Here is a 15,298-nt window from a genome sequence, read left to right as displayed (position 1 = left end):
GGCATGCACCGCGCGTGCGGGGGCGGGGGCGGAGCAGGCTCTAGGGACTTGGGCAAAATTACTGAGGCTAGGAGAGAAACGGGACGAGCCAAGGGATCAGGTGAAAATTCTGGGCAGGCAGAAACAAAAGAGTGAGAAGAGATGGCTGTCTGCATCTAGTTGCTGCGGTGAATGAGTGCTAGGGAAAACGACACCAGCTTTTATGGAGCTCCCAGTAAGATGGGGTGACGATCAAACCTAAGAATCTCCTACTAATAGAGAAAAAATATATAACAATTTGACTACCGAATCCGGGTACTTTGGTTGGTAACTGAAAGGAGAAATAGAGGAAGCATTCTAGATTCTAGAGCAAAGCAACAGTTCAGAATGGAGTCTGAGAGAGAACCTGACTGACCCTTGTGTTTAGAGCCTGGAACTGTCAAGAGTCTGGAGGCACAGAGTAACAATGCAGGTAGAGCAGACTAGGCTCCAAGGGTTAAGAATCAAAACACGTAAGAGGAAAGAAAGGGATGACACCAAGAGACGTTCAAAGAGTACAGAATTCACCTGAAAAGGACACAGCCTCCCTCTTGATTCATTCAGAAAACAGAGATTCCGAAGGCAGAGGAGTAAGTAGGGAACTGGAAATTAGTTCCTCATAAGAAATACCTCACAGGATATTTCTCTGCATATACAGAAATGTGGGCCCAGGTTTTCTATGGAAACTTTATAGAGACGGACATTCATGGGGAACGGAGTAGTGGGACAAGAACTGACTGTTCGGGACTTCCCTGCTGGCACAATTGTTAAGAATCTATCTGCCTGCTAATGCAGGGGACACGGGTTCGAGCCCTGGTCTGGGAAGATCCCACGTGCTGTGGAGCAATTAAGCCTGTGCGCCACAACTACTGAGCCTGTGCTCTAGAGCCTGCATGCCGCAACTACTGAGCCCGAGAGCCACAACTACTGAAGCCCACACACCTAGAGCCTGTGCTCCGCAACAAGAGAAGCCACCGCAATGAGAAGCCCGTGCACCACAACGAAGAGTAGCCCCCGCTCGCCACAACTAGAGTAAGCCCATGCGCAGCAAAGACCCAGTGCAGCCAAAAATAAATTAATTTAAAAAAAAAAGAACTGACTGTTCAATCAATAATTATTAGAAGTGTGTATGACACCAGGAAATGTACTGGATCATGAACAGAGACCAGCATATCCACTAAGATCTATATATCTTGATGGCATAGGATTCAAGTAGCATAGGGTGAGAAATGCCTGCGCATCCTCCTGCTCAATACTACATGTGCTCAGAATGTGTTCAAAATAGATGGAGATAATTAGATAAGCAGTTGTTCAAAGGTCTCAAAGAGCACCTCTCTACCTCTTCATTTCGTCAATCTAAGTGATCGTGAGAGCTGGGGTAAAACAGAAGAGAAATGCCCAATGGGTATTCTTTGCAAAGGGAACTCACAAAATATTTTTTAGAGGGAGGTGAATTTGGGAGTGAGGCAGGGGTGAAAATGGATCTTTCTGGCATGGAAGTGCAATAATTCCACAGGGGAAGGGGAGGGGCAGCCATGGGAAGAGAGCAAGGAAAGGATACGAGGCGCATCACAAACTTGTAGAGGGAGGGCACCAAGAGTACCTAGATCAGGAGTGAGTTTGTAAGAGGAGTTTGAATCCCCAGAAAATCTCCCTAAGGAGGGAAGGAGAAAGTGTGTAATGTGTTGAGTGCCTCTTGGCAGGAAAGGGATAGAAAATATACTAGTGGCAATAATAACAAGGAAAGTCACTCCATATTAGGACACATTGACTCCTACCCTGAATATATACCTTTCAACTATCCTTCAATTCCTCTTTGGCTGCTCACTTTCACTCAGTCAAAAGCCATATACAGAGCCCCAGGCCACTGGGAATTGGTATTTCTTGCTTCTCCAGGCTTCCCCACCCCAATACAAAAGAGCAAGAGCATACAAAAGGGATTAAATAGACAATTAAGTGACAAGGAATTAAATAGAACTATCTTATAGATTTATTAATGAAAAATACTTTACAAAAACAGTATGTTTGGCCCTAAAATAGTTCAGCTGACTCTCAGGGTTTACAACGGCGACTGAGCGAGTGGCAGTAATGGCTCTGCTGCTGAGGACAGGAGGGTATGTTAGTGTGCCTGACTCCTTCTGTTCAGAAGAGCAATTGTTATGTTGGCAGCCTCGCATTCTAGGCCAAAAGTTTGAAGGCAGAGGGACAATCTGGGCAGGTGGGTTAGCCTGAATGTTGTGGTCAAGACCAAGACTACAGGGCTACATGTCCCTCCAAGGATGGGGGATTGGGAAGACAGAAGGTCAGGTAATAGGGACAGGTGGATAAAACAAAGAAGTTGGTAATATAATAAGGAACAGAATACGAGGGCTCAGGTGGAGGTGGGGGCATAGAGTATTCAGGAATAAAACGGTGACCCTAAGATCCTAAGGAATGGCTAGTGTCCAGAGTAATATGGATTCATCTTTAAGGTGGGTCAAATAAAGCCCTAAACAGCAGCTGCTTCCTTTTGCTAGGTGAATGGAAATTGGAATTTCAAATATTCCCTCTCAAAGAGCCAGGTCTCTTTAGCGGTTCCTGGTACCCCTAGGAGAAGGTGCCAACTCTATGCTGAGATGAGACTAGCACAGCCCCAGCAGGGATGCAGGGTACCAACTCTGCAGAGAAAGCTGTGGCTCCAGGAGAGGAAAGGGGTGACCTTTACCACCTGCTGTGCTGCATGGCTCTAGCCCTGATCTGCTCTCTTCCAGGGGCATCTGCTAGAACAAAAACAGAAACTCCTCTCTCCCTGTCCTCCTGTGCCCAGATTGCAGGGTATAACTGCTTTGCCTCCAATCATCATCTGGGGGCATATCTACTCTTCGAGGACCAGGGGCTCGAAACCCTGGAACAGGACCTGAATTCCAAGCTGACCTCAGGGGTACACGAAGACTGCTTGACGGCAGAGACACAGGGTAAACAATGGGAAGGTGGGAGGGTGAATGGAAAAGATCCTCCCAGGACTGAGCATGAGGAACCTGAAGGCCCTGGTGTCTCTCTGGTAGTGTGGCAGTGTGAGTTAGCTGAGGCTTGCACCCTGGAGTAGTCAGGAATCTGGCGCCAATATGCTGGTTGGTCTCTGACCATGCTCCCCAGGAGGCATCTGTTCTGGTTCGATGGGGGAGACTCCGGTAGTTCAAAGTCCTTCCTGTGTGCTTGACCGCTTCGGAAGTTTCACCCCTGTCACACATAGCCAGAAACTGCTGGACACTCCTCGAAGTTCCTGGGAAGAGAAAAGAAACCCAACGATTGAGCATCTTCAGTAAAACCATTCTCCTTTCCAGAAGACCATTTCTGGCTGTTCCTTCCAACTCCCCACCTCTCCAAGAACATACACATAAGGGAAAGAAGGAACCTAGTTTTGCTTTTAATTTCATTTTTTAAAATTCTTAATAAACATTAAAATCAAGTCTCTTACCTCCAACCTGTGCAAATGAAACAGTCTCCTGGATGTTGCCATACTTCTGTCTCACTGCACTATAATCCTTCCTCCAAAAGACACACACACACACACACACACACACACACACACACAGTCACACACAAATGGCTCTCTAATATTGCAAATGTATGTTCTCACTGTGACAACTTTACTCCTTAAGAGCCACCACTCCAAAACATCACTCAGTTTTTCTGAACATGGTACCTTCACTGAAGTTAAGCTGTGTCTGCTTACATTCTTGCTCATTCTCCAAGATCTCTGCTTTTGTTTGCACCACTCCCACATACATAATGTGAAATGCCTTTTCTATACATTGATTCCCCTTTACTTAAAAGAAACAAAATAACTAATTTTCAAAAAATCACTTCTAAACAATATTTTTCATTCTTTATTTTAAAATTCCATCAACACCTGTACTATACTTACACATATGTATATCTGACTATTGAAACTCTGAGCTCTTTGAGAGCAGAGAGCTGCCTTCATTCTTCCCTGTATTCACTGTAGCATTTGGTGCAGAACAAGTTGCAATAAATGCTGCCTGACTAATCAGATACCCCTAATAACTGTCAAAGGAGGCTGGCTACCTGGCTGTTCCACTGAGTAATATGAAGTCCATTTGTCCAGAAGGCCTGCGTATCCAAAGCTCCCTAAAATTTGGACACAAATATCAACAATACTACTCTATCTTCTGTTCTAAGAATGACAACCATCCCTTGCCCTGGGGATTTACATATCCACAGACAGGTTTCTCAACCTCGGCACTACTGATATTTTGGGCTGACAGTTCTTTGTTTTGGGGGTGGGATGGGGTGTGCAAGGAAACTGCTTGTGCATTGCTGGATGTTTAGCAGCATCCCTGGCCCTTCTACCCACTATATGCCAGTAGCACCTCCCCTTTCCCGTTGAGAATCACTGCCTTAAACTGTAGATTCAGCCCATAAGGAGGAAAAGGAACAAATCTAGCTGTGGAGGGTCAAAGCCAAAAGGATACTGTCCACCTTCCCCAGGATTGTCTGGGTCTCTATACATGGCATGGATATTCCAAGGGTCTTTCCAAGTCTCCCATTCACACCTCGTCCTCCTAGATCAGGGGTCCCCAACCCCGGAGCCACGGTCTGCTATCTGTCCATGGCCTGTTAGGAACCAGGCCACACAGCAGGAGGTGAGCAGCAGGGGAGCAAGCGAAGCTTCATCAGTATTTACAGCCACTCCCCATCACTCGCATTACCGCTGGAGCTCTGCCTCCTGTCAGCATTATGGCGAGTTGTATAATTATTTCATTATATATTACAATGTAATAGTAATAGAAGTAAAATGCACAATAAATGTAATGCGCTTGAATCATCCCCAAACCATCCCCCCTGCCCCTCCCATCTGTGGAAAAATTGTCTTCCACGAAACTGGTCCCTGGTGCCAAAAAGGTTGGGGACCGCTGTCCTAGACCATCGCTCAACTGAGACTCGGGATAGAAGGAGAGGAAACTAGCTGATAGAGATGACACTTCCTGTTTTGGGGGATCTTAAAGACTAGGTATTAACTCCCCTTGGTCACTTAAAAGCATATCCTATCATGACTGAAGCAATTCATTTTCATGGGTAGTTAGATTCTGGGAGCTCTGGTCTAGACCATGTTGCCCAAGAAATGATTCAATCATAATTCATCTTTAAAGCAGTCATTCATATCCCTTTACAACCCCACCTGTGACCCCTCTTCCCCCACCCCCCAACAGGTGTACTGATTTGATTCTTCCAAGTCCCTGGAAATGTACCACATTCCAGCACATAATAGTAGATTGTGGGGAGAGTTACCTGGGGGTCTATGGGGCTCCCCTGCCACGCTGGGCATCAAGACATCTGGGGACAGGAACTGTGGTTGGGATGGGTAGAGTTGGGGACCAAGGAGAAACACAGGAGGGTCATGGATGACAGGGAGGGAAGAGGAGCTGGAACAACGGTGCCCGGTTTCCAAAGGCTTTTTCCTCGCGTTTGATGAATCCTTATAATGAGACAAGACAAAAAAACATAGAGATGAGGATTAACACAGAGCAGGATATGGTTGGGTAAACAGTGAGGAAAGCAGGGGGAGATGGAAGGAACTAGAGTACAAGCATTCCTTAATCTAGAGAGGGACCCAATTTACTTGTCACTCTCCCTATCAGCCCCTCTAGGAAACATCCTGACCACTATGAACTGGAGACACCAAACTACAGATTCTCTTCCCTTAATCTATCTTCCTCATAACCCTCACCTTCCCAAACCTAACATCAAGGTCTTTAGCAAACTCCTTAATGCTAATAATAGAATTAGAGAGATTGTGATAGAAATTTAAAAATAGAGAAGTGGGGAATTCCCTGGCGGTCCAGGACTATGTGCTTTCATTGCTAAGGGCACAGGTTCAATCCCTGGTCAGGGAACGAAGATTCCACAAGCTGCTCAGCATGGCCAAAAAAAAAAAAAAGTAACAAAAGCCTCTAAAAAATACATATTTAAAAATTAAGAAATTAAAAATAGAGAAGAAATGAGAGAAATTCAGAAAGCCTGAGAGATTGAAAAAGAAAATTCTACACTCTCTCTAAATATTGGGAACTAATATATATCTCCCTAAATGTACAATCAAAAACTCTCTATTCCATCTCTCCCATTACTGCTACACTCTACAGTCTCCACTTTGGTGCTGCCTGTCAAGTTTGTACCCATTGATGCTTATGACCTGCTCTATGCTCCATTCAACATTCACTTCTGTGGCAAAATCTCTGAAATATCCCCTTTAACATATGAAACACTAATATGTCCAAAATTGAACCAACATTCTTCCAAACTCCTCCTCCTGGTACCGTATTTTCTTGTCACCTAGACTGAAATGTTGACATTGCCCTTGATTTTGCACTTTTCTTCCACAATTCCATTAGTTACCTATGCCATGTAATGTCATTTCTACCTATAGGTTTGTTTTTTTTTTTGCAGTACGCGGGCCTCTCACTGTTGTGTCCTCTCCCGTTGTGGAGCACAGGCTCCGGACTCGCAGGCTCAGCGGCCATGGCTCACGGGCCCAGCCACTTAGCGCCATGTGGGATCTTCCCGGACCGGGGCATGAACCCGTGTCCCCTGCATCGGCAGGTGGACTCTCAACCACTGCGCCACCAGGGAAGCCCTCTACCTATAGGTTTTATATTTAAACTCAATTGGACCACTGCAGCAGCCTCCAATTTAGTCTTCCTATCTCCAGCCCACTACCTCCTTAGTGTGGCCTGCAAGTGCCTATGTGATATGGCAATGCTGATCTTTCTCACTTTATCTCCTACCATTCCTGTGCCTTTTACACTCTAACCTTCTTAACATTCCTCAGACACACCAAGCTCATTCCACCTCAGGGCCTTTACACTCTGCGTTTCTGTTACCGGGAATGTTCTTCCCGTGGCTTACACCTTCATGTCACTGAGGTCTCTGATCAAATGTTACTTTCTTAGAGCTGATTTCCCTCACTACTCTATCAAAAATAGCCCTGAGAATAACCACTATTACCTCTTTACTCCTTATCCTCTTCCTTTGCTTTATTCTTCTTTATCACACATTGTCTGGGGTTTACTTGTTTATTGTCTTTCTCTCCTAGTAGAATACACTTATTTTCACTCCAGTATCCCCAGCACCTTGAACAGCTCCTGGAACATTACAGGCACTTAATAAATAATATATTAAATAAAATAATCTATATTCCAGTATATCTTATTTCCTTTACTAGATTGTAAGATATTTTGTGTTGTTCCATCAGTGTGTTCTCATAGCACCTAACAACAGCATGGCACATGGTAGGCATTTACCATATAGCATAAGGACCAGGTGCTAGTCCTCTCGGCATGTGACACAGCCATAGAAGAAAGAGACACCACTTTCACTGGTTTCCTTTCTATCTCTCTGGTCTCTTTTACCAAGTCTCCTTTTCGGGTTCTTCAGAAGAACCACCTCAAATCTGATACTCTTCAGGGATATGTCCTGGTTCCTCGCCTCTTTTTGTAATACTCTTTTCCTCTTTTTAGTGGCTATGATTCTCGAATCTCAATTTCAAGTTTATATGTCTCACAACCAAAGGCCTACCAGATACCTGTCTCCACTCAAGCTTAATATATCCAAAATTGCAGATATCTCTCCCCCCAAATATATTCCTGCTTCTCCTCCCTCAATATTATCATTATCAACCTACAACTCCTAGATATTATCCTTGATTCTCCTTTCTCCATATCCAGGCAAGCAGGTACCAAACACATTAATTTTTACTTCCTAATTGGCTCTCCAGTATGTCCACTTCTATCCTCCTGAACTCCTTACTGTGGTTCATGATATGACCCTTGTTTATAGTGTTTCCAGTCCCACTTGTCAATACTCTCCATCCTTCCCTCACCAGACTCTAATCATGCCATACCAATGAGCTTCTTTTAACTCAGTTAATGTCTGCTTCAGGTCCCTTTATCTGCTACATTCTTTTTACTTCCTGTAGGAAGACTTCCCTGATTCTTCAAGCCTGGTTTAGATGTCCCCTCTATTATGCTTCCATAGCATTAAATCCTATCATATTATATTACAATTGTTTATTTATCTGTCTCCCCCAGTAGACTGTAAAGTCATGAGAGCAGGGACTGTATCTAGCTCACTCACCACCACTTCCCCAGCATCTGGCACAACACCTAGAACATAAGCTCAAAAAGCATTTGTTTAAAAGAATGAATCGGGACTTCCCTGGCAGTCCAGTGGTTAAGACTTCGGCTTCCAATGCAGGGGTTGTGGGTTCGATCCCTGGCAGGGAGCTAAGATCCCACAGGCTTCGTGACCAAAAAACCAGAACATAAAACAGAAGCAATTTTGTAACAAATTCAATAAAGACTTTAAAAAAATGGTCCACATCAAAAAAATAAAAAAAAGAACGAATCAATGAATAAATGAATGATACAGAAGTCAGGACAAAGGAAGCCAACTCTCCTAGGAAAATAACAATTCGCCGTTAAAGGTATATGAGAACAAATATTGGGAAGAAAAGGCCACCTTTTCCAAAAAGAATGGCCAACTGTTCAAAGCTCTTTAGAAACTTATGAGCAATAAACTGGAAAAAATGACTACCTCTAGGGAAAGAAGTTGGATCTGAAGAAGTGGTGGAAGAGACAGTTTTCTTTTTGTACATTTTTATATCACATATTTAAGACCTGTTTTTTAGTATTTATCAAACTGACCTGGTGAGCATGCTTCAATATACTGGTGCTTTGTATCCTGACCCCTACTGAAATAAAAATTCAACTTGCTTTGGGCAAGTGTGTGAAATTCTCAAAAGGCACGTTTTAGAAACCCAACCACTGAAACTATTTGAATTAGCTGATCTCTGCTGACTTGGGTGTCCCTGTCCCTTTCACATATAGACTACTGCATTAATGCCATATGAAAAGCCCCAAGGATGAGGATTTTAAATCATTTTCCTTCTCTTGCTAATGTACATGCTTCATTTCAGCTTGAAAGCACACTGGACCCTACTCAGTCATGTACTAGGATGGGGAAGAAAAGGCAAAACAATACTCCAACCCATCTCTTATCTTCTTCCTTTGATTAGTACAGTGGGTTCTAACCCAGTCAGCAGCAGTGGCTTCTCCAAGACTCCTCTTGAGGCTGCTAGTACTCTTCTCATCCTGGGGAAGCCTATAATACACCTTCCAGAACTGCTACAGAGAAGGGACATTCTTCTAGGCTCCAAGTAAATGTGTGTCAAGAAAATAATGACTATGTGTCCTCATTTTTGCTGAGTGCCTATGGCTTTCCCCCAGATTACAACTTTCAGCTTCTCCTGCCCCTTCACCTGCAGTATATTTTTACCTAGCAAGAGAAAGAGGATGCTCTGAATAGATAGACCCTGATTCTACTTACAAAACTGTGGGAAGAGACTGGGACGTCCTCCCTCTCTGAGACAACGGTGCCACTGAGACTGCGTGAGATGCGCCGAAAGTTCTCTGCACCATACTGATCATCCTCCCCACACTCCCTGCTGGGGCCTCGGCCAGGTGCAGCCTTCAAACACACAGACACACACAGGCAGACACAGAACACCAGACATGTGGTTTTCCCACAGACCCTGTCCCGAGGGATATGGGAGAGAATAGGGTAAGACTCACTAGTAGATATCTGAATTAGACGTATTTAAAAGGTAGTGGCCATGTGGCAATCTCCTCTCACTCAAAAGAAGCCCAATCTGGGACGAAGTGAGAGAGTAGCATTGACATATGTACACTACCAAATGTAAAATAGATAGCTAGTGGGAAGCAGCCGCATAGCACAGGGAGATCAGCTCAGTGCTTTGTGACCACCTAGAGGGGTGGGATAGGGAGGGTGGGAGGGAGATGCAAGAGGGAGGGGATATGGGGATATAGGTATATGTATAGCTGATTCACTGTTATACAGCAGAAACTAACACAACATTGTAAAGCAATTATACTCCAATAAAGATGTTAAAAAAAAGAAAAAGAAGAAGCCCAATCATAGACCTTCTTCTCTTCCAACAGCCCCACATTACCATGCCGCTGCTTTACCACCAACCCTACCACTCATCTCTCTCCATAATTCTTTCCCAACACATCACCCCATGCCCAAAACTTTAGCACCTGAGGTGGCTACCTGAGAAGTAGACACTGTATTGGCTTCATGGAGACTGTGCTCTATTTCTGCTGTTGGGGTCTTTGAGAGATCAAGGCCAGGGGCTGAGCGCAACCTCCTTCCTACACCATCTGTAGAGCCTGAGGAGGAAAACATAAATACAGGTTGAAGCCATCTCTTCTCCTGGAGTCTAAACTCAGCCTGGCAGCACAAAACTCAGGAATTCTTGTTTCATTAAATAACAAATATGCATCTCTGAATCCACTGGAGGATGGGCTCCTGGAATGTAGAAACAGGAGTTTCAGAATATGGATAGCTTCCTATAAGACCATAAGGATCTCAGAACACAGGCCTTGAAGAACCTTGTTGAGAAAGGGCTCTGTGGACAGATAGCTGAATAGTAAATATAATCAGCTTTGCTTCTGTCAGCCTTGGGCCCAAGACTTATAATACATACAGAGGAAATTATCTGATATAGTGATTCTCTAGAGTGTCTGTGATGACAAAGGAACTATTATCTCCAGTCTGGTTAGGAATTGAAAATTATCATAGTAATCACATATTAAACCGACTCATTTTACAAAGTAGGAAAATGAGTTCCAGGATTTGACAAGTAGTAAGTAGTTTAACCAGGATTAAAACTCAAGTCTCTGCACTTACACTTCCAGTTATATACTATGAGCAGGAGCTCTTCAGCAACATTTTGTATGTGCAGTGCTCTTTTACTTCCCCCATTAGCTTCTCTCTTTTTTTTTTTTTCCTGTACACGGGCCTCTCACTGTTGTGGCCTCTCCCGTTGCGGAGCACAGGCTCCGGACACGCAGGTTCAGTGGCCATGGCTCACGGGCCTAGCCGCTCCGCGGCATGTGGGATCTTCCCGGACCGGGGCACGAACCCGTGTTCCCTGCATCGGCAGGCGGACTCCCAAGCACTGCGCCAGCAGGGAAGCTCCAGCTTCTCTCTTTTCTTCACTTAAATTCTAAACAAATTCTAAATGTTTATCTCTTCCTCAAAATCTTGCGAGACTATTAAGAGATGAGCTGTTCCAAACTGGATATGTGACTCCCAAGGCGCTCACCCCAATACAACTACTTAAGCCTTCCATTCTGAAAATGCACACATCCTTGACCTACATTTGATATATATGTCTATTGCCAATTCATGTCTTGATTTGTTATTTTGATTCTGATATTGCTGATATACTAAGCAAGAAGGCCAGTTATTTTCAATATTTCCTTGTGCTTAAATGCAGTGGTTCCAATACTACCTCAGATTCATCTAGAACTTTTAAAAAATACAGCTTTGTGTACCTCTCTGCAGACCTACTGAATCAGAATCTTTCTGGCTGGAGCCTGGGAATATTTATTTTTAAAAGGTTTCCACAAAAAGTGTGGGAGAATATCCTCAAACATTGTTGGAAGAAATGTGAAATGTTATAGTTTTCCTAAAAAGCAATCTAGAGATAACCATTAAGACTGAAAATATATTTATCCTCTTAACCAATAGTTCTACTCCTGGGAATAAGAAGCAAAACTATCTGTTTATTGCGGCCTTGTTTGTAGTGGCCAAGAACTAGAAATAAAGTAATGCCCATCTATAGCAGAATGGCTAAATACATTACAGTATCCTCAATATCAAATATTGTCCAGCCACTAAAAAGAATGAATTGAGTTAAACTAGATGACTTAGAGGAATTTTCATCAAGTATTGTTGAGTTAAAGGAAAAAAATCTGTAATATTATCCCCAAACAAAAAAAAACACTATATATGTAGGTCTATATAGGATTATATGAACAGAGAAATACAGAAATATGCACATTAGACTACTGTCTGAGAAGGTGGTGGGGGATAAATGGTAGGGATTGATTTGAGGGAAGGAGAGAGAAACAAAAATTGTCTGTAGTAAAAACAACATAGGAACTTCCCTGGCTGTCTAGTGGTTAAGAATCTGCCTTACAATGAAGGGTACATGGGTTCGATCCCTGGTCAGGGACTAAGATCCCACATGCCATGGGGCAAGTAAGCCCATGCCCCGTAACTACTGAGCATGCAGGCCACAACTAGAGAGCCCATGTGCCACAACTACTGAGCCCACGTGCTCTGGAGCCTGCACGCTCTGGAGCCCGTGCACCACAGCTACAGAGAAGCCTGCCCAGCGCAGCAAGGGGCACATATACCGCAACGGAAGATCCTGCATGCCACAACTAAGACCCGACGCAGTCAAAAATAAAATAAAATAAAATAAATAAATAAATATAAAACAACAACAATCATGTGTGCTATGATCCCATTTATATAAAATTATTCTGGGCTTCCCTGGTAGTGCAGTGGTTAAGAATCTGCCTGCCAATGCAGGGGACACAGGTTCGAGCCCTGGTCCAGGAAGATCCCACATGCCACGGAACAACTAAGCCCTTGCACCACAACTACTGAGCCTGTGCTCTAGAGCCCGTGAGCCACAACTACTGAGCCTACGTGCCACAACTACTGAAGCCCATGTGCCTAGAGCCTATGCTCTGCAACAAGAGAAGTCATCGCAATGAGAAGCCCGCGCACTGCAACAAAGAATAGCCCCTGCTCGCTGCAACTAGAGAAAGCCCGCGCACAGCAACGAAGACCCAACGCAGCCAAAAATAAATAAATTTATTTTAAAAATAATAATAATAAAATTTTTCTTCCTTTTTTAAAAAAACCCATTCTTCAGGTGACTATGATGGACAGCCAGATTTAAGAATTACAGCTGTAATGGTTAGAATTTGGTGCTCCTCTAATCAAGTCAAGTGTGATTCCTACCTAGACAATAAGGTAGCCATTGGAACCTCCTGAAGAGAGTAGACACTGATTCCTTTAAAGATACTTAAACAGAGGTGGAGGTGGCCTTCTGTAAGGAGTACTGTTGAGGGGACTTCTTGATTTGATAGAATTAAGGTGACATCTACTCACTGATCAATAGTAACAAGAAGAAAGACTACCAGACATTATGTACTTCTTGATATGATATAAGAAGTCTAAGTACTACCTATGAAATATTCTTATTTTTAAAAAGTAAACCTGATTTTAATCAAGAATCAAACCTTCTAGCCCTAAGTACCAAGTTATAGGGAAAAAGAGGGTCTTAGGAGAACATGTTTTAAAAACAAAATGACAACAAAAAAACCTCTCCTAGAATATAATCTAAAACGTGGAAGACAAATGACCAAATTTCTTCAACAAATAAATGGCAAGGGGAAAAAAGAGACAGGAATCTTACAGGCTTAAAAGAAGCCTTGAGACACATCAACAAAATGCAATGTGTGGATCTTGTTTGGATTCTGATTCGAAATAAACCAACTGTGAAAAGACACCTGTGGGACAATTGAAAAAAATTGAATACTGGCTAGTTACTGTATTATATTAAGAAATTATTGCTAATTTTTTAGGTATAATAATATTATAGTTCTGCGTTTTAAAAGAGTCTTTATTTCTTAGAGATACATTCCAAACTATTTATGGAGGAAATGATATAATGTCTGGGATTTGCTTTAAAATAATCCAGTGGGGAGGGAAAGTGGCAGGGGCGGGGGAGGGGTCCCTAAATCAAAATCAGCCATCGGCTGATAATTGATAATCATCTTGGAAGTTAGTGATAAGAACAAGGGGGTGATTATAGCATTTACTCTTTACTTTAGAAAATATTTGAAGTTATCCATAACAAAACATTATTTTTAATTTTTAAGATGATGTGTGAGCAACTTCAAACTACTATGAAATTTAGAATATAGGTCAAGGGCAGTGTTCACATAACCCTTTAGGAACTATAGTCATGTCAAAACTAATCTGGTTGCAAAATATCACATTCTATATGATTCTATTTATATGAAATGTCCAAAATAGGTCATCTATAGGCAGAAAATAGATTAGAGGTTTACTGGGGAGTGAATACTAATGGGTACAGGATTTCTTTTGGGGGTGATGAAAAAATACTTTAACTGATTGTGGTAATGGATGGACAACTCTGTCAATATCCTAAAAAACCACTAAATTGTACACTTTAAATAGGTGAATTGTCCAGTACATAAATTATATATCAATAAAGCTTTCTTTTTTTTAAAGCAATAAGTCATACAGAGAAAGACAAATACTATATGATCACACTTATATGTGGAATCTTTAAAAAAGCCAAACTCATAGAAACAGAGAATGGAATGGTAGCTGCCAGGAGCCAGGGGGTGGGGGGAATATAGAGATGCTGATCAAAGGGTACACATCATTTCCACTTATAAGATGAATAAGTTCTGAGGATCTAATGTATAGCATGGTGACTATGGTTAACAATATTGTATTACTATATACCTGAAAGTTGCTAAGACAGTAAATCTTTTTTTTTATTATTTATTTATTTATTTATTTATTTATTTTTGCGGTACACGGGCCTCTCACTGTTGTGGCCTCTCCTGTTGCGGAGCACAGGCTCCGGACGCGCAGGCTCAGCGGCCATGGCTCACGGGCCCAGCCGCTCCGCGGCATGTGGGATCTTCCCGGACCGGGGCACGAACCCGTGTCCCCTGCATCGGCAGGCGGACTCCCAACCACTGCGCCACCAGGGAAGCCCCAAGACAGTAAATCTTAAATGTTCTCACCACAAAAAAAAAGAAAGAAAGATATTGTAATTAGGTATGGTGATGGCTGTGTTAATTAACTTTGCTGTGGTAATCATTTTGCAATATATACATGTATCAAACCATCACACTGTAGACCTTAAACTTATACAGTGTTATTTGTCAACTATATCAATAAAATTGGAGAAAAAAAGTAATTTGGTGCTTAATAAATGCTTTACAATAAGATAAAGCAAGACTCCCCTAAAGATATATTCTGTCATATATGGATCCTAACTGGCATTTTCCTTCATCGTCCACTTCTTGATTTATTCCACTGATCTCTTCTTTATTCTGCCACGTCAGTTCTGAAAGACTCAATTTAAAAAAGAGACTCTAAAAAAAATAAAAATAAAATAAAAATAAAAAAGAGACTCTAACCAAAATAAAACCTAGTTTGGTTTCACAAGTTGTTTTGAGGACTGATTCATTAACCGGATTTTTTAAATTAGTTTTTGTTCACTATTAAGTAAAAATTAATGGTTGCTAGGTACGCTTTCATACTGTTTTCAGAAGTATAGGGCTTCCCTGGTGGT

The 15,298-nt window shown here is 42.5% G+C and overlaps 1 protein-coding gene across 2 annotated transcripts in view; it reads right to left on the bottom strand.

The window, feature by feature from the left end:
* Positions 1–1,967: 1,967 nt before the first annotated feature.
* USP54 (ubiquitin specific peptidase 54) overlaps positions 1,968–15,298 on the bottom strand; it is a 109,918-nt gene continuing 96,587 nt past the window's right edge. For both annotated transcript variants that reach the window (XM_060034788.1, XM_060034789.1), the window contains 4 exons: positions 10,147–10,265; positions 9,403–9,543; positions 5,311–5,497; positions 1,968–3,280 (listed from right to left, as the gene is read on the bottom strand). In XM_060034788.1, the coding sequence (XP_059890771.1) occupies positions 2,778–3,280; positions 5,311–5,497; positions 9,403–9,543; positions 10,147–10,265 (950 nt within the window). In that variant the 3' untranslated portion in view covers positions 1,968–2,777. The remainder of the gene's footprint in view (positions 3,281–5,310; positions 5,498–9,402; positions 9,544–10,146; positions 10,266–15,298) is intronic.

The sequence above is a fragment of the Delphinus delphis genome, chromosome 16 (genome assembly GCF_949987515.2).
Source record: "Delphinus delphis chromosome 16, mDelDel1.2, whole genome shotgun sequence".
In the NCBI taxonomy this organism is placed as follows: Eukaryota; Metazoa; Chordata; class Mammalia; order Artiodactyla; family Delphinidae; genus Delphinus; species Delphinus delphis.
This window is presented reverse-complemented; position numbering and strand designations above follow the sequence as displayed.